The 27,639-nt window shown below is 42.4% G+C and overlaps 1 protein-coding gene across 1 annotated transcript in view; it reads left to right on the forward strand.

The window, feature by feature from the left end:
• The window catches only part of LOC126195511 (sushi, von Willebrand factor type A, EGF and pentraxin domain-containing protein 1-like), a 436,314-nt gene that overhangs the window by 176,693 nt on the left and 231,982 nt on the right, over positions 1-27,639 (forward strand). The window contains exon 6 of the mRNA XM_049934138.1: positions 12,044-12,241. Coding sequence (XP_049790095.1) covers positions 12,044-12,241 — 198 coding nt within the window. The remainder of the gene's footprint in view (positions 1-12,043; positions 12,242-27,639) is intronic.

Raw genomic sequence — 27,639 nt, forward strand, 5'->3', positions numbered from 1 at the left:
GAAAGAAAATATGTTATGTGGACATGTGTCCGGAAACGCTTACTTTCCATGTTAGAGCTCATTTTATTACTTCTCTTCAAATCACATTAATCATGGAATGGAAACACACAGCAACAGAATGTACCAGCATGACTTCAAACACTTTGTTACAAGAAATGTTCAAAATGTCCTCTGTTAGCGAGGGTACATGCATCCACCCTCCATCGCATGGAATCCCTGATGCGCTGATGCAGCCTTGGAGAATGGCGTATTGTATCACAGCCGTCCACAATACGAGCACGAAGAGTCTCTACATTTGGTACCAGGGTTGCGTAGACAAGAGCTTTAAAATGCCCCCATAAATGAAAGTCAAGAGGGTTGAGGTCAGGGGAGCGTGGAGACCATGGAATTGGTCCGCTTTGCACAATTGCGTGCGGATTCTCGTCAGCCCACACATGTTGATTGTGAAAATTTACAATTTGATCACGTTAGAATGAAGCCTCATCCATAAAGAGAACATTTGCACTGAAATGAGCATTGACAAATTGTTGGATGAACCATTCGCAGAAGTGTACCCGTGGAGGCCAATCAGCTGCTGATAGTGCCTGCACACGCTGTACATGGTACGGAAACAACTGGTTTTCCCGTAGCACTCTCCATACAGTGACGTGGTCTACGTTACTTTGTACAGCAGCAACTTCTCTGACGCTGACATTAGGGTTATCGTCAACTGCACTAAGAATTGCAGGTGTCCTCGTCGTTCTAGGTCTTCCCCAGTCGCGAGTCATAGACTGGAATGTTCCATGCTCCCTAAGATGCCGATCAATTGCTTCAAATGTCTTCCTGTCGGGACACCTTCGTTCTGGAAATCTGTCTTGATACAAACTTTCCGCGCCACGACTATTGCCCCGTGCTAATCCATACATCAAATGGGCATCTGCCAACTCCGCATTTGTAAACATTGCACTGACTGCAAAATCACGTTCAGATGAACACTAACCTGTTGATGCTACGTACTGATGTGCTTGCTGCTAATACTGTAGAGCAATGAGTCGCATGTCAACACAAGCACCGAAGTCAACATTACCTTCCTTCAATTGGGCCAACTGGCGGTGAATCGAGGAAGTACAGTACATACTGATGAAACTAAAATGAGCTCTAACGTGGAAATTAAGTGTTTCCGGACACATGTCCACATAACATCTTTTCTTGATTTGTGTGTGAATAATGTTTCCTGAATGTTTGGCCGTACCTTTTTTGTAACACCCTGTATTTGCCTTCTTGCTTCTGCTCTTAACAGATCCTCATTAAAAGTGCCAAGCTACACTGGACAAACTGTATAAATTTTATAGTGAAATGGAAATGGAGATAAAAATCAAATAATCAATTATAAGCAAAGTTTTATTCAAAAACAAGTCTAATTGATTTTTGTAAGCCAGTAATTGAAAGTAGGCTATAATTTTTTTCTGTTTTAACTGCAGGGACTTACTACAACCTGATGTTTTTCACATTGAGTCAGAGTGAGAGGAAGAGAAAATACGCAGCCTACCTTAGGTCATTGATTCGGCCACGAGATTTCAGTAGCTCTGCTTACGATCTAAGGAAGGACACATAGTGTCACAACACGTTAACTAATTCATTCATAAACATAAATATACATATAATGAAATAAACAAATATGTGGGTTTAACTACTATTTATCAATGGATATCAGTTGTTTCAGGATGGACTCTTGACATTTTCAGGGAGTTCAGAGTTAGTTTAATGCCCCTAACCATCCTTTCTCAAAAATCAGCTTAGGAACTTGATCTTCACTGCATCCTACATAGGAAAGTTCAGCACTAATGTGATCCAAATTGTTTAAACTTTCATGAAATATGTCATCTCTTAAGCTGTTGATGTGGAAATCACTGTGATGACATTTTCTATTTGCACATGAACAGTGAAGATACCTCTTGATAGTTATATGAATAATATATTTCTTGCAATACGTTGTCCAGTCACACTAATGTGATCACCTTTCAAAATCCTAAATGACAGTTTTTTGCAGTGTGGATTACTGTGAGACGGAACAGAGTCAATGACGTTCTGGAGGTACCCACAGGGTTGCGGAGCCATGCTGACTCCATGCCGTGGCCAGCTGTGTTAGGTTTCTCAATTGAGGATCCGCGGTGTGGACAGCCTGATTGAGGTGGTCTCACAGATTGGGTTTGAATCCAAAGAGTTTGTTGGCCATGGGAGTATGGTAAATGCATCATGGTGCTCTTCGAATCATGGTAAATTCATCACGGTGCTCTTCGAATCATGCACATACACTACACTGTGAGCTGTGTGATACATTGTATTGTCATGGTGGTAGATGCTGTCATGTCAAGAAAAAACACACTGCATTTAGGGCTGAACATGATCCCCAAAGATAGATGCATACCTGTGTTGATCCAGTGTGTTCCAGGATGATGAGATTACCAGATTACCTGTGGAATGTCATGAAAACATTCCCTGGATCATAACACCTCCTCCTCCAGCCTAGATCCTTTGGACAATTGTTGCAGGTTGTTTGCCATCTGTCCAGTGGAGCATAAAACGTGATTCATCTCTAAAGACCGCCTGTTGCCACTCAATAGATATCCAGTTGCAGTATTGGCATGCAAATTCAAACCTTTGCCACCAGTGAACAGTAGTGAGCATGTGTGCACGAGTCAGGTGTCTTCTGCAGAAGGCCATATAAAACAATGTTCTTTGAATGGTCATTGAGGAGATACTGTATTCCACATTTGGTCCAAAAGCCAATGCTCTACCTGAACATAAGATAAATTACTCCATTTCCACATTATGACAACAACTGCACTGTTTCCTGCATCCTGACACGCTTTATCTGTATACACCCTCCACTGCTAGTGTTGCCATATCACATCTGTCGGTGGTTATTGCACATTGATGTCAAACCTAGGTGATAGTAATAGTAATGTGACTGGACCACATAGAACCATAATCTCTAATAATCATAAACATAGAGAGTGAGATGCCAGACAAATTCCTGTACTAAGATACTTTCAACAATCTCTGATATATGTTGTGAATCAGATTGAGCTTCTGTAGAGATGTTTTCTTAATTATGTTTCCCAGTTTCAGAACTCTGTCTCTGTTATTTCGCTCCAGATGTCCAGTTGATATATTTATTTAGCTTAAGTAAACATTTACATTAGTATTCAAAGTTTACACCAGAAAAAATGACAGTTTTACAGGCATGTAAATACAGTGTACCATGTGCATCCCGACAAAGTCTATTTTTGGTGGATGATTATTGCAGTTCAGAGACTTAATGATGCTGAAATGACATCCTGATTGAATTTTACTCTGAGGACATAGCTGAACCCTCTTTAATGCCAATATAGAAATATTCCTAAAGCACTTTCAATAATTATTTGTATGGACTGAAAAGTTTTTTTTTTCCAGAAGCAAAGATGTTACTCTCATTGGTGAGAATATTCCTCCATTTAACCAGTGTGTTGTGAGCGTCTGGGTTTTTGTACAAATCCATTACATTATTCATGTCCCTTGTGAATGATTCCATTTGAAGCATTAATGACCTGAATTTTATCTTGGAGGTCTCACATCTTTTCTTCGTTGTTCATCCTACAGTTATTTGATTTGGTAACTAGTTGTTAGATAACAAACACAGCAATGTAGAAATTGATTTACTATCTTCTCACATTTATTGAAACAAGTAATATTGCCATGATCAGCTTGTATTCAACAGCTTAGACAATTCTTACATTGCATAACAACATATCATGTACACTACGATTCTTTTAATAGAGTGGTTACCTATAAACTGTACACTTTCTCTGTCGAGTTCTGACTTACAAATAACAAGAGGTTTAAGTTTGTGACATAGCAAACTTGACACTTTTACTGGACTTTGATGGACATAGTTACTGTACTGAGTCACATTGATAATTACTTTCTGATAGCTTGGGATGGACCAACACACTTACCCATAGAAGCTGACTGTATGATGTTAACAAAATAAATGATGATATCTGACAGACTGATAGCAACACAGAGATGTTTTCAGTTTAGTGACTTAACACAGACTGATTACATAGTGTTAGCTAAATTATGAATATCCGCTAACTGTATGATGTTTATTCATACTCAGGTAGCTGAACAGGAATTGACTCAGTCATTGTTTACGTCCCTACTTGTAAATGCACATAATAATAAAAATCATAATTTGTTATTAGATAAAATAAGTGAGACTCAGCCATTCACTTGACAGAAAACAGCATTCACACGAGCTTTCTATCACTAGCTCTTTTCCCAGCAGTTGTACGCATGTTCACACGCAACCACACAGACACCCAGATGCACACTGGTGGTCATGGCAATACTAATTATTGATCCTCAGTTACTGAAAGCAGTTGCCTAAGCTGATGGAGTTGGTATGGGTAGGGAATCAGGTAATGAGGGACTAGCAGGAAAGAGGCAGGCCTTTGGACAGATGACTTTGAGGCTTCACAGCAAGACAAAAAAGGTACAGAGGGTACAACTAACGAAGTAGGAAGAAGAAGAGGGAGGGAACTGAGGGAGTAACAAGGGAGGGGGGAAAAGGAGAGAAAGATGAAGACAAAGAGGGAGAAAGGAAGTGCAGAGAGGAGCGAGAGGTTTTGAAAAGGGAGGAAGAGAGGGAGAGGATGTATGGCCATGGGGTGGGGGGACAATGAATGGTGGGAGAAAGTAGTGCATCACTGCATGATCTAGATGCAGAAGAAGTGGTATGGACAGAAGAGAGAAGCTAAATGCAAGGTAAGGCAGTGGGAACAGGTTAGCGGAGGTTTAGACCAGGGGGATCGCAAGAGTGCAGGATGTGTTGGACAGACAATTCCCATGTGCATAGTTCAGAGAACTTGTGCTGGAAGGGAATACTAAATGACCCACATTGTGAAGCAGCTGTTGAATTCATTTGTGTTGTCAATTTCATAATGTTTGGCAACTGGATGGTGAAGGTTGCACAGTTTGGTGGTCCTGTGAAGAGACAGTTGGCTACTTGTCATACCCACATAGAATGCTATAGAGTAATTGCAGCATAGCTGACATATAACATGGCTGCTTTCAGGCATGGCCCTTCCTGTTTTTGGGTAGGAAATGTGCATGACTGGACTGCAGTAGGATGTGTTTAGATGTATGTATGGGACAGGTCTTACTCCTGGACTGACCACAAAGGAACGACCATGGGATGCAGGCTAAGGATTAGTATTCCTTTATGGATGAATAGGGGTATTCTGTGAGTTGGGTGGGCTATGGAACACTAAACACTAGTTTGTGGGTTGTGAGTAGGATTTTTGGTAGGATGTCCCCAGGCCCGTATTTAGATAATGTTACACCCATGGGCCCACTAACTTTTTTCGCCACAACAACAAACTTAGTCCGTTTTGAAAAACATTTAACAGCAAAATTATAAACATGCTATTTAAAATAAGTGTATTACTTAAAGAAGAAATCTACAAAAGAGGATAATATTGTATGGAATTATAGCAGTTGATTATTATATCAAAAAAGAATGCCAACAGTTCAATGGCTTTCTTCTTGCCTTGTTATCAGCAACCACATTTATCACATTTTCAGAGTCCAATTTCACAGTCAGATCATTTTCTATTGCTAATACAGTCAAGTGATTCAAACGATCTTGAATCTGAGAAGCATATAAGTGGTTCTTAACCCTTCCAAGAACTGAGAAGGATCGTTCAGCAGAGCAGTTCGTTGCTGGTCTGGTCAAATAAATTCGCTGAGCGATACTGATGTTTGGATAAATATGAAAGAGATATTTCTCTCTTAGCATGTTATTTAAGACTGGTAAAGAAGGACCATTCTCATAGCCAGAACTCAAATGGAAGCTTTTGGGATAGACACATTCTGTGCCAAAAGAATCCTCTATATCCCCTGAGTAAATATGCTGCAGCTGTTTTGCAGCATTATAGACTTCATCAGGGTCCATTTCCATCAAACTGGATAAGAAAGAGAACTTTCCAGAAAACTCTTTGTAGACACCAAGATGATTATTGAGCTCTCCAGATAGTCTGTTCAATGTAATTAAATAATTGGTCTTGGTCTTCAGTATGTCACCTTCAGATTTGCAAACCACTGTATCATTTTCTGACTCATAAAAGAACTTCTTCCATTTCTTCACACGTTTTTCTTGAGTTGCACTCATTTTCATTCCTTTGCAAACTCGAACGCTTTTTGCGTGTTTCGTAGTTTGGCCACCTGTAGCACTGCTTGACACCTATGCTAGGCACATGCATGGTGATCTCTTTGGGGCACAGTTTTAAATGCTTTGGAACCATCAGAAGAATATCTTCTTATCAGTGGGAGACAGTGTCGGCCGTCCATTGGCCACAAATTGAATAGCGAATGGCCAGTCAGAAACCATGGTAACTGGGGAAAAGGTGCACTCGAACACATTAGCACAGTTGAAATGGTTTTGACCTAACTCAAACGAACCTAATAATAACTTCTATGGTTTTTTTTTTCTGCACACATAAATTTGTATGCTCAAACTTTTGCCGCCTGTAAGATTTTGCCACCTCTAAGAACTTGCCGCCCGTGCCCATGTATAAATACGGGGCTGGATGTCCCTCTGGTAACATTATTGGTATATTTCGCCAACTCCTGCTGTCACTGCAAATGTGGGCTCCGGGGGGCGGGGGGGCACTCGAACACATTAGCACAGTTGAAATGGTTTTGACCTAACTCAAACGAACCTATTAATAACTTCTACGGTTTTTTTTTCTGCACACATAAATTTGTATGCTCAAACTTTTGCCGCCTGTAAGATTTTGCCACCCCTAAGAACTTGCCGCCCGTGCCCATGTATAAATACGGGGCTGGATGTCCCTCTGGTAACATTATTGGTATATTTCGCCAACTCCTGCTGTCACTGCAAATGTGGGCTCCGGGGGGGGGGGGGGGGGGAGGCACAATGGGGGGTCGACAACTACTGCTGTCACTGCAAATGTGGGCTTTCTGGCTGAGGGGGGGGGTAGAGGGGGGGGGGCTGTAAGGAAGAGAAAGTACTGACACTTCTGCATGGGTCAGAAAGGCCTCGTCTTGGGCCACACTGAACCTGTAAAGGACCTTCTTTCCTTTTCTCTTTCTTTGCAGTGGAAACATTTCTTAGCCATGCACTCCACTGATAACAGCCAACCTAAACTCCATATAGAACCTTGTTTACAGCATTTCTGACCTCCATCCAACAATGATCCTTATTCCTTTCCACCAAGTCATCCCCTGGCATCTTCCTTTCTTAAATCTCTCCCTCATGAGTCCAACATCTCTCCTGTGGAACACACTGCTACCTGTAACCTGAAAAACAATTCATACCTTATCATCCTTCCTTCAGACAAATGCGCCACCATAGTGGCCATGAATCATAGTATCTCTGTGACTGAGGGCCTCCACCAATTTACCAACACCTCTGCATTCCAACCTTACAACCCTGAGCCCACCACAGAAGTCTAACATGAGCTCAAGTAACTTCTCAAGGCCTTCCTTATGTCCTTCCCTATTCACTTTGCACCTCCATTAGCTTAAGCGACTGCTTTCAGTAACTGAGGATCAATAATTAGTCTTGCCGTGGCCACCGGAGAGTGCATTTGGGTGTCTGTCTGCGTGTGTGCGCGCGTGTGTGTGTGTGTGGGGGGGGGGATTTGGTGTGTATACTGTTGCTGGAAAAAGAGCTAGTGCTTGAAAGGGAGTGTGAATTTTGTCCTCTATTATGTCTTACTGTGTTCCACGCATGGATCTGCTATAGGTGAATGTTGCCTTTCTGTTATTTTACATATTCCTCCATCCAGGAATTTCCATTATTGTTATATTTGCTTGCTATTACATTTTTAATAAGAATGTAAAGGGTAGCAAAATTGAAGGCCACGAAGATAAAAATCATCAAAGAAGTACATCAGTTTAACTACGAATTGGATACCTAGAAAATGACAGTATTATAGATACTGTTTTGTGAAGATGATTTCGTTTTTGTGGTGATTTCTGAAGCCCACTGAAAAGTGTCAGTAAGGTGTACTTTAACAAACTGAATAATAACTAACAAATGAACAAGTTCCTTTTATGAATCAGAAATTCAAGGCTACAAGATTGTGATAGTGAATTTTTGAAATAATCACAAGTTAAGATTGGAAGATTGTTAAACATGTCATTTTTAAATATTATTTAGTTTATAAATACAAATTTTTTAAGGGGGAGGGGGAAAAAAGAAATTTGTTGAGAAGAGAAGAATGAGGAAGTCCAAATGAATTAATCCAATTTAGAAACAGCTATTTGCTCACTGGAAATCCCAGTTTCTCGTGATTTACATTAATTGATCACTAATGTTTCTTTAACGTTAATATTTTCAGATAAACTAATAATCTTATTGCTATCAGTAATTAGGAACCTACACAGTGAATAATAATGTTTTGATAATCTTTGCTTAAAAAAAAGAAATTTATTATTTTTACTAACTATTATGCATATACTATGTGTAAAAAATAAAATAAACATATTCAAGGTGTATAACTGTACCAGTTAGGGGTGGCACACCTTGCTATGTATTCTTGATATTGCCAGTCTGGGCGCAGTCTGCAGTGTAGAAACTTAACAAGCCAAGATTGCTAAAAAAGCATTTTACTGGAGGACCAGTTTCAACAGAGCTATGCTGTCATCCTCAGATCTTATGCTTTAAAATTTTTATATATTTATATGCTGATCTGTACTGATCTTCATGGTAGTTGGAAGTGCATATGCAGTGTGAAGTGAGTTGCAACACTGGTGGACAATATTTTTTACAAATGTTAAAGCATGAGATCTGATGATGACATTGTTCTTTCGAAACTGGTCCTTCACTAAAATGCTTTTATAGCGGTATTGACTTATGAAGTTTTCTTCAGTTATCATACCTTGCTATGTCTCACATCGACTCAGTACCTTTGAATATCACATCTCTTATCCCTGAAATATTTTATGCTGTTGGCTACTGATTTACTGCAAAACTGCATAGCTAATCATATGTACAGTCATTGAAGTGGCATTAGGTCCAAGTGGATAGAAGTTAATCTGTGGCAATCTTTCAGTCCAGTGAATTTTTGGGACATCATCTGATGAATGGCTCTGAGCACTATGGGACTTAACATCTGAGGTCATGCCCGAGGCAGGATTCGAACCTGTGACCGTAGCGGTTGCGCGGCTCCAGACTGAAGCGCCTAGAACCGCTCGGCCACACCGGCCGGCCATCATCTGTTGATAAACTTGTTGCTAAAATTATAGCTGACTATCTTACCATTAAAAAAAGTCTTATTTTATCACAAAAATTATTACTTATGCACTTTATTACACAAATAGCATAAGAAAATTCCCACATGATTGCATTTTCATCAGTTGAATTCAGTATCTTACAGATTTTGGAATAATCTACTTCTGACTGATCCACCTTACAGTTTTTCTATGCAAGTTGCTTTCACAATAGATTGATTTTAGCATTGGGTTTTCTGACTTTACATTTTAATTCTAGTTTATTCAGTGTTATTTTCAGTGAAACTATAGCTGCGTCTGATGTCAGTTTATTCCTTACATTTTCTTCATCAGGAGAAACATTGATAGATATCTCAGCTTCTTCTGGTTTATGGCCTTCTTTGCCACAACTTCTCTTTAAAATTTATGTATTTCTTTTCGATAGATATTTAGCTCATTAGAAAATAATGGAGGGCTAGAGACCATATTTTTCTTGGGGTTTCAATTTGTTTACCACTGATGGTTAACAAGACTGCTATTGTTCTGAGTTTCTTTGGAAACTTAATCACTCTCAAAACAATTGTGAGACATATATCTGTCTCATTGGAGAACTGCTCTTACACATTTTAAAAACAGTGTTGCATTTTTTTGGAGGCATAAAGAAATGTTTACCTTTAATTTATTTGTAGCAGGATCTGCATACTGCAATGAAACATGGCATTTTTTCTTATTTTTCACTTTTATATGTTATTATCTTGAAGTTATAACACACAACCCCATAAACGAAATCACAAAATAAGCACTGACAATTTCAAAAGAAAACATCAGATAAAACACAATTACACCAAGTTGAGTCTCAAAATGGCACAGTTGCTGGTAGTTCATGGAAAAGTCACCTACCTACCTGTGTTAATGTGTGGAAAGATGTCCCACTTCCTCTTTTCTACTCGCTGTGAATGAGTAGTATATATGAGAGACAACACATGCACACGCACACGCGTGCGCGCGCGGAGAGAGAGAATGGAGGAAAATAATAAATTACTCTGGACAAAATCACTGATTTTCTGGACAAATTCCAATCTTTTGGGCTTAATTAGAAAGAATTTTCCAGTTCTGAAAACCTTGACATTTGCAAAATGTGAATCACAGAGAGCAACTGTGATCTTAGTTACTTCGATTGGAGTATTAGCCTATACAAAGAAGAAAACTATCACTTTGAAATTTTGTGTCCTGGTCCTCATGTATTGTTTATAAATTCACATTACAAGTAGCCTGTTGCTGTAGAGTCTCTTGATGGACAATCAACAAAGTACATTTGAACATTTTACAAGGTAAAAACTACTATCCTAGCTGAATTCTTTACTTTCTCTATTAGTGCAGATGGATACTTCCCATGATGTCTGTTGTTACGTCTGAAGCTCTGAATGTTGTATCTTTGCTGGTTTTTTTCCCAACTTCAACATGTTTTGCCATAGAAGCTACAGATAACACTTTCAGGAGTATATGAGTATTAGCAGCACCATTCTTTCGCTGCCTTCCACAGTTTATCCTATTTGTTATCAATGGTTTATTATAGGAATTATTTCATACTATTTTCACAATTGATTTGTGGAACTGTAAGACTTTTCCAGTGAGTAATCTTATGTAGTTTACTTTTTCCCATTTGATTTTAAACTGGCACAATAATAATGAAAACAAGTAGGGAAGAAAGAGATTTAGAATTCTGGCTTCTGATTACTGCCATAAAACTATATCAGATTTGGATATTCAGTCAGCCATGGGAGAATGCTGCAGAAACATATGTTGGGATAGATTGAAACAGCAGTAATGTTTTATTTTATGATTTGTGATTTCCACAAAATTGTAATTTTGCTTATGACATTACTTGTTGATATGGCTGGTGCTAAATCTAGATTACTTCATACATGCAAAACTTGTGGTATTGATCCATATTAATACAACAGTAACATTAAAAATTGTTTCATAATGTCTATGAATGATGACTTAATTGCCTGAATTTAGAGATTAAAGATTCAGAACTGACATTTGCAACATTGTTTAACTAACTAGGAGCAAACATTGTGTTTTTATTTTTGACTCAAACATTACATTAATTTTTAGGTAAATTATTTTTGGATAGTGTATACAATATAGCTGAGCTCAATGAAATGAAAGAAATGTAAAGAGTAAGGGTAATTTGTGCTAAATGATAAGTAGAACACTACCTGTAAATAATAAAGATCAGTTGCAGACTGGGTAGAAGAACAGAAACAATGGAGGTTATTCTTTGTATTTTTGTACTGGATGCATATTTTACACTAAATGATAGTCTGTGTGATCCATTATTATTATATGCACATGTGTAGTAACTTTTACATTCAACAATATTAATTTTACTTATTTTGTAATGAAAACATATCTCATACAACAGCAGCAGTATTTTATGTTGTATTTGTAGTTAATCTGGAAAGGAATGTAGGACATGACACAACCAATTTTATAAAAGACAAACTACTATTTATAAGTTGAATCATAATTATGAAGAGAATTTACTACCTAGAATCGTTGAAAGTGTTTAACTCTTTGCTCTAATGATGTGTTACTGTTGATAATCTACTACTTACATGAAATGGGTTTTACTGTAGCAAATTGCATTGCTTAATCCATTTAAGTAAAATTTACTGCATGTGATAAACCCAGATGATTCTCATTTCAGTAATGTGTACCTATTGATGATTTACCTGTAAAGAAAGTATGTTTTCACAGTATTTTCTCCACACAGCTCCATGTGTTGTACCAAGTGTAAGACAGGGTAGGATTCAGTTGTGGGTAGGGAATGAAACAACAGATGAGCTGCCACTGGTAGTCCAACATGGGGAACGGTTGTTCGTAAAGTGTGATCCAATGTATGAGTTTCCAGCAAATCGAACACCTATTTGCAACAATGGTACATGGACTGTTATGCCTCGATGTGGACCAGGTGAGTGATGCTTGTTTTTCTTACTGCTACAATACTGTCTGCTAATGGATTGATGCAACACACATGTATCTCATAAACATGTTATGAACACTTATGAAAAAATGTATGTCTTGATTTAGGTACAGGTTTTCATATTTTTAGTGCTGTACTTCTCTTACTTTCAAAAACTTGGTGAACCACTTTCTTCAGGGTTTCAAGTGTACTTCACACACACACACACACACACACACACACACACAGTATTGAAGAATTACTTTGATTTATCACTTCATTAAATACTTTAGACATGAAAAATTAAAGAAGGTGGAATAAATACAGCTGTGTGTACAGTATATTGTTGAATGCAGAGGATCAAAGTAATTTCAACATGGAAAACTGTTGCAGATACTACTTTTCACCACAGAGAGGATGTTTACATGTGTGGTAAAGTGATCAGTGTATGGAGTATTCATCAATCAGCGGTTTGTTTATCAAAGAATTGAAAATTCAGAATGGAATAACAACAACATGAGAAGGATCAACACATAGAGTAGAAGAGGCAGACAAGCACAATGAAATAGAGTGGTAGATATTATTCATCTATTGAACTAAATCCTTAATCAAATGTAGACAAGACAAAACTCACACACATTCACACAAGCACAACTCACAGCTATGTGTCCACTGACACACAAAATTCTAGCTTTCGCAACCAACGGTTGCTTCGTCAGGAAAGAGGGAAGGAGAGGGAAAGATGAAAGGATGTGGGTTTTAAGGGAGAGGGTAAAGAGTCATTCCAATCCCGGGAGCGGAAAGACTTACCTTAGGGGGAAAAAAGGACAGGTATACACTCGCACACACACACATATCCATCCACACATACAGACACAAGCAGACATATTTCAGGTGAAGGATTAGGTGGGTGAGGGCAATGGATTGTTCAGTTTGGAACTGGTATAGGGACTGATGGAAGGAAGGGTTGCAGCCAGAGATGGGAACTTCAAGTGTGAGGCCTTTGGGGGTAATGCCAAATGTCAGACAAGCCTGAGAAAATAGAATATGGGAGCGTAATCTGGCTAGGGCGAAGGCATGTCTGCGGAGGGAATGTAAATAAAACTTAATGGGGTCGTTGTGGGGGTGTTGTGCGGGTGACATGGTACTAGAAGGTCGAAAGTGTAACGTGAGGCTGAAATGAAAATGCATATAAAAATATGTGGGGAGAGATAAAGGTGAAGTAGAAAGCAAATGGAGATCTGGTGTGAAAAGAGGCGAAAAGGGGTTGGTTGGAGCTGGGTTATGTTGATCCTGTGGTGAAATAGTGTAGGTAGAAAACGATGTGCATAAAGGTTAGGTGGTTGTGTTGCCGCCAAAACACGTTAAAGGGTGGAGAAATTCGGGAAAATTTCGAAAAAACTACGTGAGGATGTATTAAAAGTAGTGGTATGGTGGTGGCAGATTATGGAAATGAGGCTAACAATTGTCTGGTGGAGAAATAATAACGTTAAAACCTGTGGGAAGCGGCTAAAAATGATCGGTGATGTGAAAAAACGGAAATCGAAATAAAGCAAAAGTTATTAAAACTAGCCGAAAAGGTTGTTTAATAGCTGAAAGGAACTGTTTGTGAACTGGAAACGGTGGATTTTATAGCAGTAGCGGAAGAAAAAATTCTTTGGTTATGGTTTGGAAGTGGGTTACGTATTATTACGTATTGTTGAGTATATATCGGCGGGATAAAATTGTATAGTGGATTACGGTAAAAAGGAGAAGGTGAATACAAAGGGAAACTACTGGCAAAAACAGAAGGAGGAAATAAGACGACAGAAAAGACTTCGAAATGTAACAGTGACAATAACAAACGTCATTGTTGGGTTCAAATTAATGATATGATTATAATAGAGGGAAACATTCCACGTAGGAAAAATATATCCAAAAACAAAGATGATGTGACTTACCAAATGAAAGTGCTGGCAGGTCGATAGACACACAAACAAACACAAATTACACACAAAATTCTAGCTTTCGCAACCAACGGTTGCTTCGTCAGGAAAGAGGGAAGGAGAGGGAAAGATGAAAGGATGTGGGTTTTAAGGGAGAGGGTAAGGAGTCATTCCAATCCCGGGAGCGGAAAGGGTAAGTCTTTCCGCTCCCGGGATTGGAATGACTCCTTACCCTCTCCCTTAAAACCCACATCCTTTCATCTTTCCCTCTCCTTCCCTCTTTCCTGACGAAGCAACCGTTGGTTGCGAAAGCTAGAATTTTGTGTGTAATTTGTGTTTGTTTGTGTGTCTATCGACCTGCCAGCGCTTTTGTTTGGTAAGTCTCATCATCTTTCTTTTTATATATATATATATATATATATATATATATATATATATATATATATATATATGACTCCTTACCCTCTCCCTTAAAACCCACATCCTTTCGTCTTTCCCTCTCCTTCTTCCCTCTTTCCTGATGAAGCAACCGTTGGTTGCGAAAGCTAGAATTTCGTGTGTATGTTTGTGTTTCTATCGACCTGCCAGCACTTTTGTTCGGTAAGTCACATCATCTTTATATATATATATATATATAATATATATAATAGAGGGAAACATTCCACGTAGGAAAAATATATCCAAAAACAAAGATGATGTGACTTACCAAATGAAAGTGCTGGCAGGTCGACAGACACACAAACAAACACAAACATACACACAAAATTCAAGCTTTCGCAACAAACTGTTGCCTCATCAGGAAAGAGGGAAGGAGAGGGAAAGACGAAAGGATGTGGGTTTTAAGGGAGATCCCCCTAAGGTAAGTCTTTCCGCTCCCGGGATTGGAATGACTCCTTACCCTCTCCCTTAAAACCCACATCCTTTCGTCTTTCCCTCTCCTTCCCTCTTTCCTGATGAGGCAACAGTTTGTTGCGAAAGCTTGAATTTTGTGTGTATGTTTGTGTTTGTTTGTGTGTCTGTCGACCTGCCAGCACTTTCATTTGGTAAGTCACATCATCTTTGTTATTGGATATATTTTTCCTACGTGGAATGTTTCCCTCTATTATAATCATATCATTAATTTGAACCCAACAATTACGTTTGTTATTGTCGCTGTTGCATTTCGAAATCTTTCCTGTCGTCTTATTTTCTCTTTATTTTCTCTTTCTGTTTTTACCTGTAGTCTCACTTTGTATTCACCTTCCCCTTTTTACTGTAATCTACTATACAATTTAATCCCGCCTATATATACTCAATAATACGTAACCCACTTCCAAACCATAACCAAAAAAAAAAAAAATTATTTTCCGCTTTCAACACTACCGCTGCTATAAAATCCACCGTTTCTAGTTCAATAACAGCTGATTTCACGTATTAAACAACCATTTCGGCTAGTTCTAATAACTTTCACTTTATTTCCACTTCCGTTTTTCGCACATCACTGATCAGTTTTAGCCGCTCCCCACAGGTTTTAACGTCATTATTTCTTCGTCAGACAGTTGTTAGCCCCATTTTCGTAATCTTTCACCACAACACCACTCCTTTTAATACATTTACACGTTTCTTTGGAAATTTTCCCGAATTTGTCCGTCCTTTAACGTGTTTTAGCGGCAACACAACCACCTAACCTTTATGCACGTCGCTGTCTACCAACCCAAGTTCACCACACGATCAACTTAACCAACACTTTTTCGCCATTTTTCATACCAGATCTCCAGTTGCTTTCTAGTTCACCTTTACCTCTCCCCATATATTTTTATCTTTCATTTTCATTTCAACCTCATGTTACACTTTCCACCTTCTAATACCATGTCACCCTCACAACACCCCCACAATGACCCCATTAAGTTTTATTTACATTCCCTCCGCAAACATGCCCTCGTCCTAGCCAGATTACGTTCCCATATTTTATTTTCTCAGGCTTGTCTGACATTTGGCATTACCCCCAAAGGCTTCACACTTAAAGTTCCCATCTCTGGCTGCAACCCTTCTTTCCATCAGTCCCTATACCAGTTCCAAACAGAACAATCCATTGCCCTCACCCACCTAATCCTTCACCTACACATCAACTCAGCCAACGAACACACCCGTCAACTCCTATCCTTAATAAAAGTCCTCAATCTTTCCTCTCTCACATCCACACCGGCTGTTCAGAGCATCCTCCTACAGGCCAACCGCAAATTAGAACAGCATGCCACCCTCCACCTCAAAAAACTATCCAATCTCCTGGTTTCCCACCTCCGGAAAGGCAACTCACTCACGCTCCACAACCTTTCCAGCAAACCTCAACCTCCTCTCATTGCACACAAACCCAGTCTCTCCCATCTACTCAATCTCCCACTTCCAGCTCCACTCCCTCCAAAACCTCAAAATTCCGATCAACGCAATCTGGAACCACAACACCCTAATTCAGTAGTTAACCTTTCCTCCAAACCTCTCTCCCAATCCGAAACCTCTGTCCTATCCAAAGGCCTCACCTTCAGCCCCACTCCCAGATTCAACCAAACAGCCCTCGTCAAAGATTTACTGTCCTACACTCGTACTTTCTGCTGGAAGTATCACTTTGCCACGAAGAAAAATAATCCTAACCCCACTCCTAATGATCCAACTCCTCAAGACACTATCCAAATTAAACCCTGCCTGGAACAGTTCCGTCCTCCGTCACAGCGGGACCCACCTCCTCTTCCTCAAAATCACCCTCTCCAAACCCTCCAGGAATTTCTGACTTCCAGCCTTGCCTCGCAATCCTTCTTCAAAAACCTTAATCCTACTCCCAACATCACCACTGCTGAAGCCCAAGCTATCCGTGATCTGAAGGCTGACCGATCCATCGTCATTCTTCCGGCGGACAAGGGTTCCACGACCGTGGTACTTGATCGTCGGGAGTATGTGGCTGAGGGACTGTGTCAGCTTTCAGACAACTCCACATACAAAGTTTACCAAGGTAATCCCATTCCTGATGTCCAGGCGGAGCTTCAAGGAATCCTCAGAACCTTAGGCCCCCTACAAAACCTTTCACCTGACTCCATCAACCTCCTGACCCCACCGACACCCCGCACCCCTACCTTCTACCTTCTTCCCAAAACCGAGCGAGGTGGCGCAGTGGTTAGACACTGGACTCGCATTCGGGAGGACGACGGTTCAATCCCGCGTCCGGCCATCCTGATTTAGGTTTTCCGTGATTTCCCTAAATCGCTCCAGGCAAATGCCGGGATGGTTCCTTTCAAAGGGCCCCGCCAACTTCCTTCCCTAATCCGATGAGACCGATGACCTCGCTGTCTGGTCTCCTTCCCCAAACCAACCAACAACCTTCTTCCCAAAATTCATAAACCCAACCATCCCGGCCGCCCCATTGTAGCTGGTTACCAAGCCCCCACAGAGCGTATCTCTGCCTACGTAGATCAACACCTTCAACCCATTACATGCAGTCTCCCATCCTTCATCAAAGACACCAACCACTTTCTCGAACGCCTGGAATCCTTACCCAATATGTTACCCCCGGAAACCATCCTTTTAACCATTGATGCCACTTCCTTATACACAAATATTCCGCACGTCCATGGCCTCGCTGCGATGGAGCACTTCCTTTCACGCCGATCACCTGCCACCCTACCTAAAACCTCTTTCCTCATTACCTTAGCCAGCTTCATCCTGACCCACAACTTCTTCACTTTTGAAGACCAGACATTCAACAATTAAAGGGAACAGCCATGGGTAACAGGATGGCCCCCTCGTACGCCAACCTATTCATGGGTCGCTTAGAGGAAGCCTTCTTGGTTACCCAAGCCTGCCAACCCAAAGTTTGGTACAGATTTATTGATGACATCTTCATGATCTGGACTCACAGTGAAGAAGAACTCCAGAATTTCCTCTCCAACCTCAACTCCTTTGGTTCCATCAGATTCACCTGGTCCTACTCCAAATCCCACACCACTTTCCTTGACGTTGACCTCCATCTGTCCAATGGCCAGCTTCACACGTCCGTCCACATCAAACCCACCACCAAGCAACAGTACTTGCATTATGACAGCTGCCACATTCCACATCAAATGGTCCCTTCCCTACAGCCTAGGTCTTCGTGGCAAACGAATCTGCTCCAGCCCAGAATCCCTGAACCATTACACCAACAACCTGACAACAGCTTTCGCATCCCGTAACTACCCTCCCGACCTGGTACAGAAGCAAATAACCAGAGCCACTTCCTCATCCCCTCAAACCCAGAACCTCCCACAGAAGAACCACAAAAGTGCCCCACTTGTGACAGGTATTTCAGGTGTCTGTATATGAGTGGATGGATATGTGTGTGTGTGCAAGTGTATACCCGTCCTATTTTCCCCCTAAGGTAAGTCTTTCTGCTCCCGGGACTAGAACGACTCCTTACCCTCTCCCTTAAAACCCACATCCTTTCGTCTTTCCCTCTCCTTCCCTCTTTCCTGATGAGTCAACAGTTTGTTGCGGAAGCTTGAATTTAGTGTGTATGTTTGTGTTTGTTTGTGTATGTTTGTGTTTGTGTTTGTTTGTGTGTCTATCGACCTGCCAGCGATTTCGTTTGGTACGTCACATCATCTTTGTTTGTAGATATATTTTTCCCACGTGGAATGTTTCCCTAATAAAGATGCTGTTATTTACCAAACGAAAGCTTTGGTATGTTGATAGGACACAATACGAAACACACAAACACACACACAAATTTCAGGCTTTCGCAACCCAAGGTTACTTCATCAGGAAAGAGGAACGGAGAGGGAAAGACGAAAGGATGTGGTTTTTGCGGGAGAGGGTATGGAGTCATTCCAATCCGGGGAGCAGAAAGACCTTAGGGGGGGGAAAAGGGACAGGTATACACTCCCACACACACACACACACATCCACTCGCACGTATACAGACACAAGCAGACGTTGTAAAGGCAAAGAATTTAGGCAGAGACAGGCAGGGATATCTCTGCCTAAACTCTTTGCCTTTATATATATATATATATATATATATATATATATATATATATATATATATATATATATATATATATATATATATATATATATATATATATACTTTAAATTAGCGGAGATTGAGGCCTGGTGGGTAACACGAAGAGAGGATATACTGAAGGGCAAGTTCCCATCTCCAGAGTTCTGACAGGTTGGTGTAAGTGGGAAGTATTCAGATAACCCGGACGGTATAACACTGTGCCAAGATGTGCTGGCCGTGCACCAAGACATGTTTAGCCACAGGGTGATCCTCATTACCAACAAACACTGTCTGCCTGTGTCCATTCATGCGAATGGACAGTTTCTTGCTGGTCATTCCCACATAGAAAGCTTCACAGTGTAGGCAGGTCAGTTGGTAAATCATGTGGGTGCTTTCACATGTGGTGGTATATATATATATATATATATATATATATATATAATAGAGAGAAACATTCCACGTGGGAAAAATATATCTAAAGACAAAGATGATGTAACTTACCAAGCGAAAGTGTTGGCATGTTGATAGACACACAAACAAACACAAAAACACACACAAAATTCAAGCTTTCGCAACCAACGGTTGCTTCATCAGGAAAGAGGGAAGGAGAGGGAAAGACGAAAGGATGTGAGTTTTAAGGGAGAGGGTAAGGAGTCATTGCAATCCCGGGAGCGGAAAGACTTACCTTAGGGGAAAAAAGAACAGGTATACACTCACACACACACACACACACACACACACACACACACACACACACACACACATATCCATCCACACATATACAGACACAAGCAGACATTTGTAAAGGCAAAGAGTTTGGGCAGAGATGTCAGTTGAGGCAGAAGTACAGAGGCAAAGATGTTGTTGAATGACAGGTGAGGTATGAGCGGCGGCAACTTTAAATTAGCGGAGATTGAGGCCTGGTGGGTAACACGAAGAGAGGATATACTGAAGGGCAAGTTCCCATCTCCAGAGTTCTGACAGGTTGGTGTAAGTGGGAAGTATTCAGATAACCCGGACGGTATAACACTGTGCCAAGATGTGCTGGCCGTGCACCAAGACATGTTTAGCCACAGGGTGATCCTCATTACCAACAAACACTGTCTGCCTGTGTCCATTCATGCGAATGGACAGTTTCTTGCTGGTCATTCCCACATAGAAAGCTTCACAGTGTAGGCAGGTCAGTTGGTAAATCATGTGGGTGCTTTCACATGTGGCTCTGCCTTTGATCATGTACACCTTCCGGGTTATAGGACTGGAGTAAGTGGTGGTGTGAGGGTGCATGGGACAGGTTTTACACCAGGGGCGGTTACAAGGGTAGGAGCCAGAGGGTAGGGAAGGTGGTTTGGGGATTTCATAGGGATGAACCAAGAGGTTACGAAGGTTAGGTGGACGGCGGAAAGACACTCTTGGTGGAGTGGGGAGGATTTCATGAAGGATGGACCTCATTTCATGGCAGGATTTGAGGAAGTCGTATCCCTGCTGGAGAGCAACATTCAGAGTCTGATCCAGTCCCCGAAAGTATCCTGTCGCAAGTGGGGCACTTTTGGGGTTCTTCTGTGGGAGGTTCTGGGTTTGAGGGGATGAGGAAGTGGCTGTGGTAATTTGCTTCTGTAACAGGTTGAGAGGATAGTTGCGGGATGCGAAAGCTGTTTTCAGGTTGTTGGTGTAATGGTTCAGGGATTCTGGACTGGAGCAGATTCGTTTGCCACGAAGACTTAGGCTGTAGGGAAGGGACCGTTTGATGTGGAATGTGGCAGCTGTCATAATGGAGGTACTGTTACTTGTTGGTGGGTTTGATGTGGACTGATGTGTGAAGCTGGCCATTGGACAGATGGAGGTCAACGTCAAGGGTAGTGGCATGGGATTTGGAGTAGGACCAGGTGAATCTGATGGAACCAAAGGAGTTGAGGTTGGAGAGGAAATTCTGGAGTTCTTCTTCACTGTGAGTCTAGATCATGAAGATGTCATCAATAAATCTGTACCAAACTTTGGGTTGGCAGGCCTGGGTAACCAAGAAGGCTTCCTCTAAGCGACCCATGAATAGGTTGGCGTACGAGGGGTCCATCCTGGTACCCATGGCTGTTCCCTTTAATTGTTGGTATGTCTGGCCTTCGAAAGTGAAGAAGTTGTGAGACAGGATGAAGCTGGCTAAGGTAATGAGGAAAGAGGTTTTAGGTAGGGTGGCAGGTGATCGGCGTGAAAGGAAGTGCTCCATCACAGCGAGGCCCTGGACATGCGGAATATTTGTGTGTACGGAAGTGGCATCAATGGTTACAAGGATGGTTTCCGGGTGTAACAGATTGGGTAAGGATTCCAGGCGTTCGAGAAAGTGGTTGGTGTCTTTGATGAAGGATGGGAGAGTGCATGTAATGGGTTGAAGGTGTTGATCTACGTATGCAGAGATACGTTCTGTGGGGGCTTGATAACCAGCTACAATGGGGCGGCCGGGAGAATTGGGTTTGTGGATTTTAGGAAGTAGGTAGAAGGTAGGGGCGCGGGGTGTCTGTGGGGTCAGGAGGTTGATGGAGTGAGGTGAAAGGTTTTGTAGGGGACCTAAGGTTCTGAGGATTCCTTGAAGCTCCGCCTGGACATCAGGAATGGGATTACCTTGGAAAACTTTCTATGTGGTGTTGTCTGAATGCTGACGCAGTCCCTCAGCCACATACTCCCGACGATCAAATGCCCCGGTTGTGGAACCCTTGTCCGCCGGAAGAATGACGATGGATCGGTCAGACTTCAGATCACGGATAGCCTGGGCTTCAGCAATAGTGATGTTGGGAGTAGGATTAAGTTTTTTTTAAGAAGGATTGAGAGGCAAGGCTGGAAGTGAGAAATTCCAGGCCGGTTTCAATTTGGATAGTGTCTTGGGGAGTTGGATCATTAGGAGTAGGATTAGGATTATTTTTCTTCGTGGCAAAGTGATATTTCCAGCAGAGAGTACGAGTGTAGGACAGTAAATCTTTGACGAGGGCTGTTCGGTTGAATCTGGGAGTAGGGCTGAAGGTGAGGCTTTTGGATAGGACAGACTTTTGGATTGGGAGTGAGGTTTGGAGGAAAGGTTAACTACTGAATTAGGGTGTTGTGGTTCCAGATTGTGTTGATTAGAATTTTGAGGTTTTGGGGGGAGTGGAGCTGGAAGTGGGAGATTGAGTAGATGGGAGAGACTGGGTCTGTGTGCAATGAGAGGAGGTTGAGGTTTGCTGGAAAGGTTGTGGAGGGTGAGTGAGTTGCCTTCCGGAGGTGGGAAACCAGGAGATTGGATAGTTTTTTGAGGTGGAGGGTGGCACGCTTTTCTAATTTGCGGTTGGCCTGTAGGAGGATGCTCTGAACAGACGGTGTGGATGTGGGAGAGGAAAGATTGAGGACTTTTATTATAGATTGGAGTTGACGGGTGTGTTCATTGGCTGAGTTGATGTGTAGGTGAAGGATTAGGTAGGTGAGAGCAATGGATTGTTCAGTTTGGAACTGGTATAGGGACTGATGGAAAGAAGGGTTACAGCCAGAGATGGGAACTTTAAGTGTGAGGCCTTTGGGGGTAATGCCAAATGTCAGACAATCCTGAGGAAATAAAATATGGGAACGTAATCTGTCTAGGGCGAAGGCATGTTTGCGGATGGAATGTAAATAAAACTTAATGGGGTCATTGTGGGGATGTTGTGAGGGTGACATGGTATTTGAAGGTGGAAAGTGTAATGTGAGGCTGAAATGAAAATAAAAATATATGGGGAGAGATAAAGGTGAACTAGAAAGCAACTCGAAATCTGGTGTGAAAAAAGTCGAAAAAGTGTTGGTTAAAGTTGAGCTGTGTTGATCCTGTGGTGAACCTGGGTTGGTAAACAACGATGTGCACAACGGTTAGGTGGTTGTGTTGCCGCCGAAACACATTAAAGGGTGGAGAAATTTGGGAAAATTTCGAAAAGAACTGCGTGTAAATGTATTAAAAGGAGTGGTTTTGTGATGTCAGATTATGAAAATGAGGCTAACAATTGTCTGACGAAGAAATAATGATGTTAAAACCTGTAGGAACCAGCTCAAAATGCTCAGTGATGTGGGAAAAATGGAAATGGAGATAAAGCGAAATTTGGTAGAACTAGCCAAAATGGTTGTTTAATAGGTGAAAGGAACTGTTTGTGAACTGGAAATTGTGGATTTTATAGCAGTGGTAGTGTTGAAAGTGGAAAAAAAAATTTTTGGTTATGGTTAGGAAGTGGGTTACGTATTATTGAGTATATATAGGCGGCATAAAATTGCATGGTAGATTATGGTAAAAAGGAGAAGGTGAATGCAAAGTGAAACTACTTGCAAAAACAGAAAGAGAAAGTAAGATGACAGAAAAGATTTTGAAATGCAACAGTGACAATAACAAACGTAATTGTTGGGGTCAAATTAATGGTATGAATGTAATAGAGGGAAACATTCCACATGGGAAAAATATATCTAAAAACAAAGATGATGTAACTTACCAAGCGAAAGTGTTGGCATGTTGATAGACACACAAACAAACACAAACACACACACAAAATTCAAGCTTTCGCAACCAACGGTTGCTTCGTCAGGAAAGAGGGAAGGAGAGGGAAAGATGAAAGGATGTGGGTTTTAAGAGAGGGGGTAAGGAGTCATTCCAATCCCGGGAGCGGAAAGACTTACCTTAGGGGGAAAAAAGGACAGGTATACACTCGCACACAAACACCCACACACACACACACACACACACACACACACATACACACACATACACACACACACATCCATCCGCACATATACAGACACAAGCAGACATTTGTAAAGGCAAAGAGTTGGGGCAGAGATGTCAGTCGAGGCGGAAGTACAGTGGCAAAGATGTTGTTGAATGACAGGTGAGGTATGAGCGGCGGCAACTTGAAATTAGTGGAGGTTGAAGTGAAGAAGTTGTGAGTCAGTATGAAGCTGGCTGAGGTAATGTGGAAAGAGGTTTTAGGTAGGGTGGCAGGTGATCGGCGTGAAAGGAAGTGCTCCATCACAGCGAGGCCCTGGACATGCGGAATATTTGTGTATAAGGAAGTGGCATCAATGGTTACAAGGATGGTTTCTGGGGGTAACAGATTGGGTAAGGATTCCAGGCGTTCGAGAAAGTGGTTGGTGTCTTTGATGAAGGATGGGAGAGTGCATGTAATGGGTTGAAGGTGTTGATCTACGTATGCAGAGATACGTTCTGTGGGGGCTTGATAACCAGCTACAATGGGGCGGCCGGGAGAATTGGGTTTGTGGATTTTAGGAAGAAGGTAGAAGGTAGGGGTGCGGAGTGTCGGTGGGGTCAGGAGGTTGATGGAGTCAGGTGAAAGGTTTTGTAGGGGGCCTAATGTTCTGAGGATTCCTTGAAGCTCCGCCTGGACATCAGGAATGGGATTACCTTGGTAAACTTTGTATGTGGTGTTGTCTGAAAGCTGACGCAGTCCCTCAGCCATATACTCCCGACAATCAAGTACCACGGTTGTGGAACCCTTGTCCGCCGGAAGAATGACGATGGATCAGTCAGCCTTCAGATCTCGGATGGCCTGGGTTTCAGCAGTGGTGATGTTGGGAGTGGGTTTAAGGTTTTTGCCTTTACAAATGTCTGCTTGTGTCTGTATATGTGCGGATGGATGTGTGTGTGTGTGTGTGTGTGTGTGTGTGTGTGAGTGTATACCTGTCCTTTTTTCCCACTAAGGTAAGTCTTTCCACTCCCGGGATTGGAATGATTCCTTACCCTCTCTCTTAAAACCCACATCCTTTCGTCTTTTCCTCTCCTTCCCTCTTTCCTCACGAAGCAACTGTTGGTTGCACTTTCACTTGGTAAGTTACATCATCTTTGTTTTATATATATATACACTCCTGGAAATGGAAAAAAGAACACATTGACACCGGTGTGTCAGACCCACCATACTTGCTCCGGACACTGCGAGAGGGCTGTACAAGCAATGATCACACGCACGGCACAGCGGACACACCAGGAACCGCGGTGTTGGCCGTCGAATGGCGCTAGCTGCGCAGCATTTGTGCACCGCTGCCGTCAGTGTCAGCCAGTTTGCCGTGGCATACGGAGCTCCATCGCAGTCTTTAACACTGGTAGCATGCCGCGACAGCGTGGACGTGAACCGAATGTGCAGTTGACGGACTTTGAGCGAGGGCGTATAGTGGGCATGCGGGAGGCCGGGTGGACGTACCGCCGAATTGCTCAACACGTGGGGCGTGAGGTCTCCACAGTACATCGATGTTGTCGCCAGTGGTCGGCGGAAGGTGCACGTGCCCGTCGACCTGGGACCGGACCGCAGCGACGCACGGATGCACGCCAAGAACGTAGGATCCTACGCAGTGCCGTAGGGGACCGCACCGCCACTTCCCAGCAAATTAGGGACACTGTTGCTCCTGGGGTATCGGCGAGGACCATTCGCAACCGTCTCCATGAAGCTGGGCTACGGTCCCGCACACCGTTAGGCCGTCTTCCGCTCACGCCCCAACATCGTGCAGCCCGCCTCCAGTGGTGTCGCGACAGGCGTGAATGGAGGGACGAATGGAGGCGTGTCGTCTTCAGCGATGAGAGTCGCTTCTGCCTTGGTGCCAATGATGGTCGTATGCGTGTTTGGCACCGTGCAGGTGAGCGCCACAATCAGGACTGCATACGACCGAGGCACATAGGGCCAACACCCGGCATCATGGTGTGGGGAGCCATCTCCTACACTGGCCGTACACCACTGGTGATCGTCGAGGGGACACTGAATAGTGCACGGTACATCCAAACCGTCATCGAACCCATCGTTCTACCATTCCTAGACCGGCAAGGGAACTTGCTGTTCCAACAGGACAATGCACGTCCGCATGTATCCCGTGCCACCCAACGTGCTATAGAAGGTGTAAGTCAACTACCCTGGCCAGCAAGATCTCCGGATCTGTCCCCCATTGAGCATGTTTGGGACTGGATGAAGCGTCGTCTCACGCGGTCTGCACGTCCAGCACGAACGCTGGTCCAACTGAGGCGCCAGGTGGAAATGGCATGGCAAGCCGTTCCACAGGACTACATCCAGCATCTCTACGATCGTCTCCATGGGAGAATAGCAGCCTGCATTGCTGCGAAAGGTGGATATACACTGTACTAGTGCCGACATTGTGCATGCTCTGTTACCTGTGTCTATGTGCCTGTGGTTCTGTCAGTGTGATCATGTGATGTATCTGACCCCAGGAATGTGTCAATAAAGTTTCCCCTTCCTGGGACAATGAATTCACGGTGTTCTTATTTCAATTTTCAGGAGTGTATATATATATATATATATATATATATATATATATATATATATATATATATATATATATATATATATATATATATATATAAAAACTAACTCCGTCTACAGGCCGCAAGCGACCCATCGGGACCATCCGACCGCCGTATCATCCTCAGGTGAGGATGCGGATAGGAGGGGCATGGGGTCAGCACACCGCTCTCCCGGTCGTTATGACGGTTTTCTTTGACCGGAGCCGCTACTATTCGGTCGAGTAGCTCCTCAATTGGCATCACGAGGCTGAGTGCACCCCGAAAAATGGCAACAGCACGTGGCGGCGGGATGGTGACCCATCCAAGCGCCGGCCACGCCCGACAGCGCTTAACTTCGGTGATCTCACGGGAACCGGTGTATCCACTGTGGCAAGGCCGTTGCCTATATATATATATATATATATATATATATATATATATATATAAAGATGATGTGACTTACCAAACGAAAGCGCTGGCACGTCGATAGACACAAACATACACACAAAATTCAAGCTTTCGCAACAAACTGTTGCCTCATCAGGAAAGAGGGAAGGAGAGGGAAAGACGAAAGGATGTGGGTTTTAAGGGAGAGGGTAAGGAGTCATTCCAATCCCGGGAGCGGAAAGACTTACCTTAGGGGGAAAAAAGGACGGGTATACACTTGCACACACACACATATCCATCCACACATATACAGACACAAGCAGACATATTTGAAGACAAAGATATATTCGAAGACAAAGAGTTTGGGCAGAGATGTCAGTCGAGGCGGAAGTGCAGAGGCAAAGATGTTGTTGAATGACAGATGAGGTATGAGTGGCGGCAACTTGAAATTAGCGGAGATTGAGGCCTGGTGGATAACGGGAAGAGAGGATATATTGAAGAGCAAGTTCCCATCTCCAGAGTTTGGATAGGTTGGTGTTAGTGGGAAGTATGCAGATAACCCGGATGGTGTAACACTGTGCCAAGATGTGCTGGCCATGCACCAAGGCATGTTTAGCCACAGGGTGATCCTCATTACCAACAAACACTGTCTGCCTGTGTCCATTCATGCTAATGGACAGTTTGTTGCTGGTCATTCCCACATAGAATGCGTCACAGTGTAGGCATGTCAGTTGGTAGATCACGTGGGTGCTTTCACACGTGGCTCTGCCTTTGATCGTGTACACCTTCCGGGTTACAGGACTGGAGTAGGTGGTGGTTG

Source organism: Schistocerca nitens, chromosome 7 (assembly GCF_023898315.1).
Source record: "Schistocerca nitens isolate TAMUIC-IGC-003100 chromosome 7, iqSchNite1.1, whole genome shotgun sequence".
Classification (NCBI taxonomy): Eukaryota; Metazoa; Arthropoda; class Insecta; order Orthoptera; family Acrididae; genus Schistocerca; species Schistocerca nitens.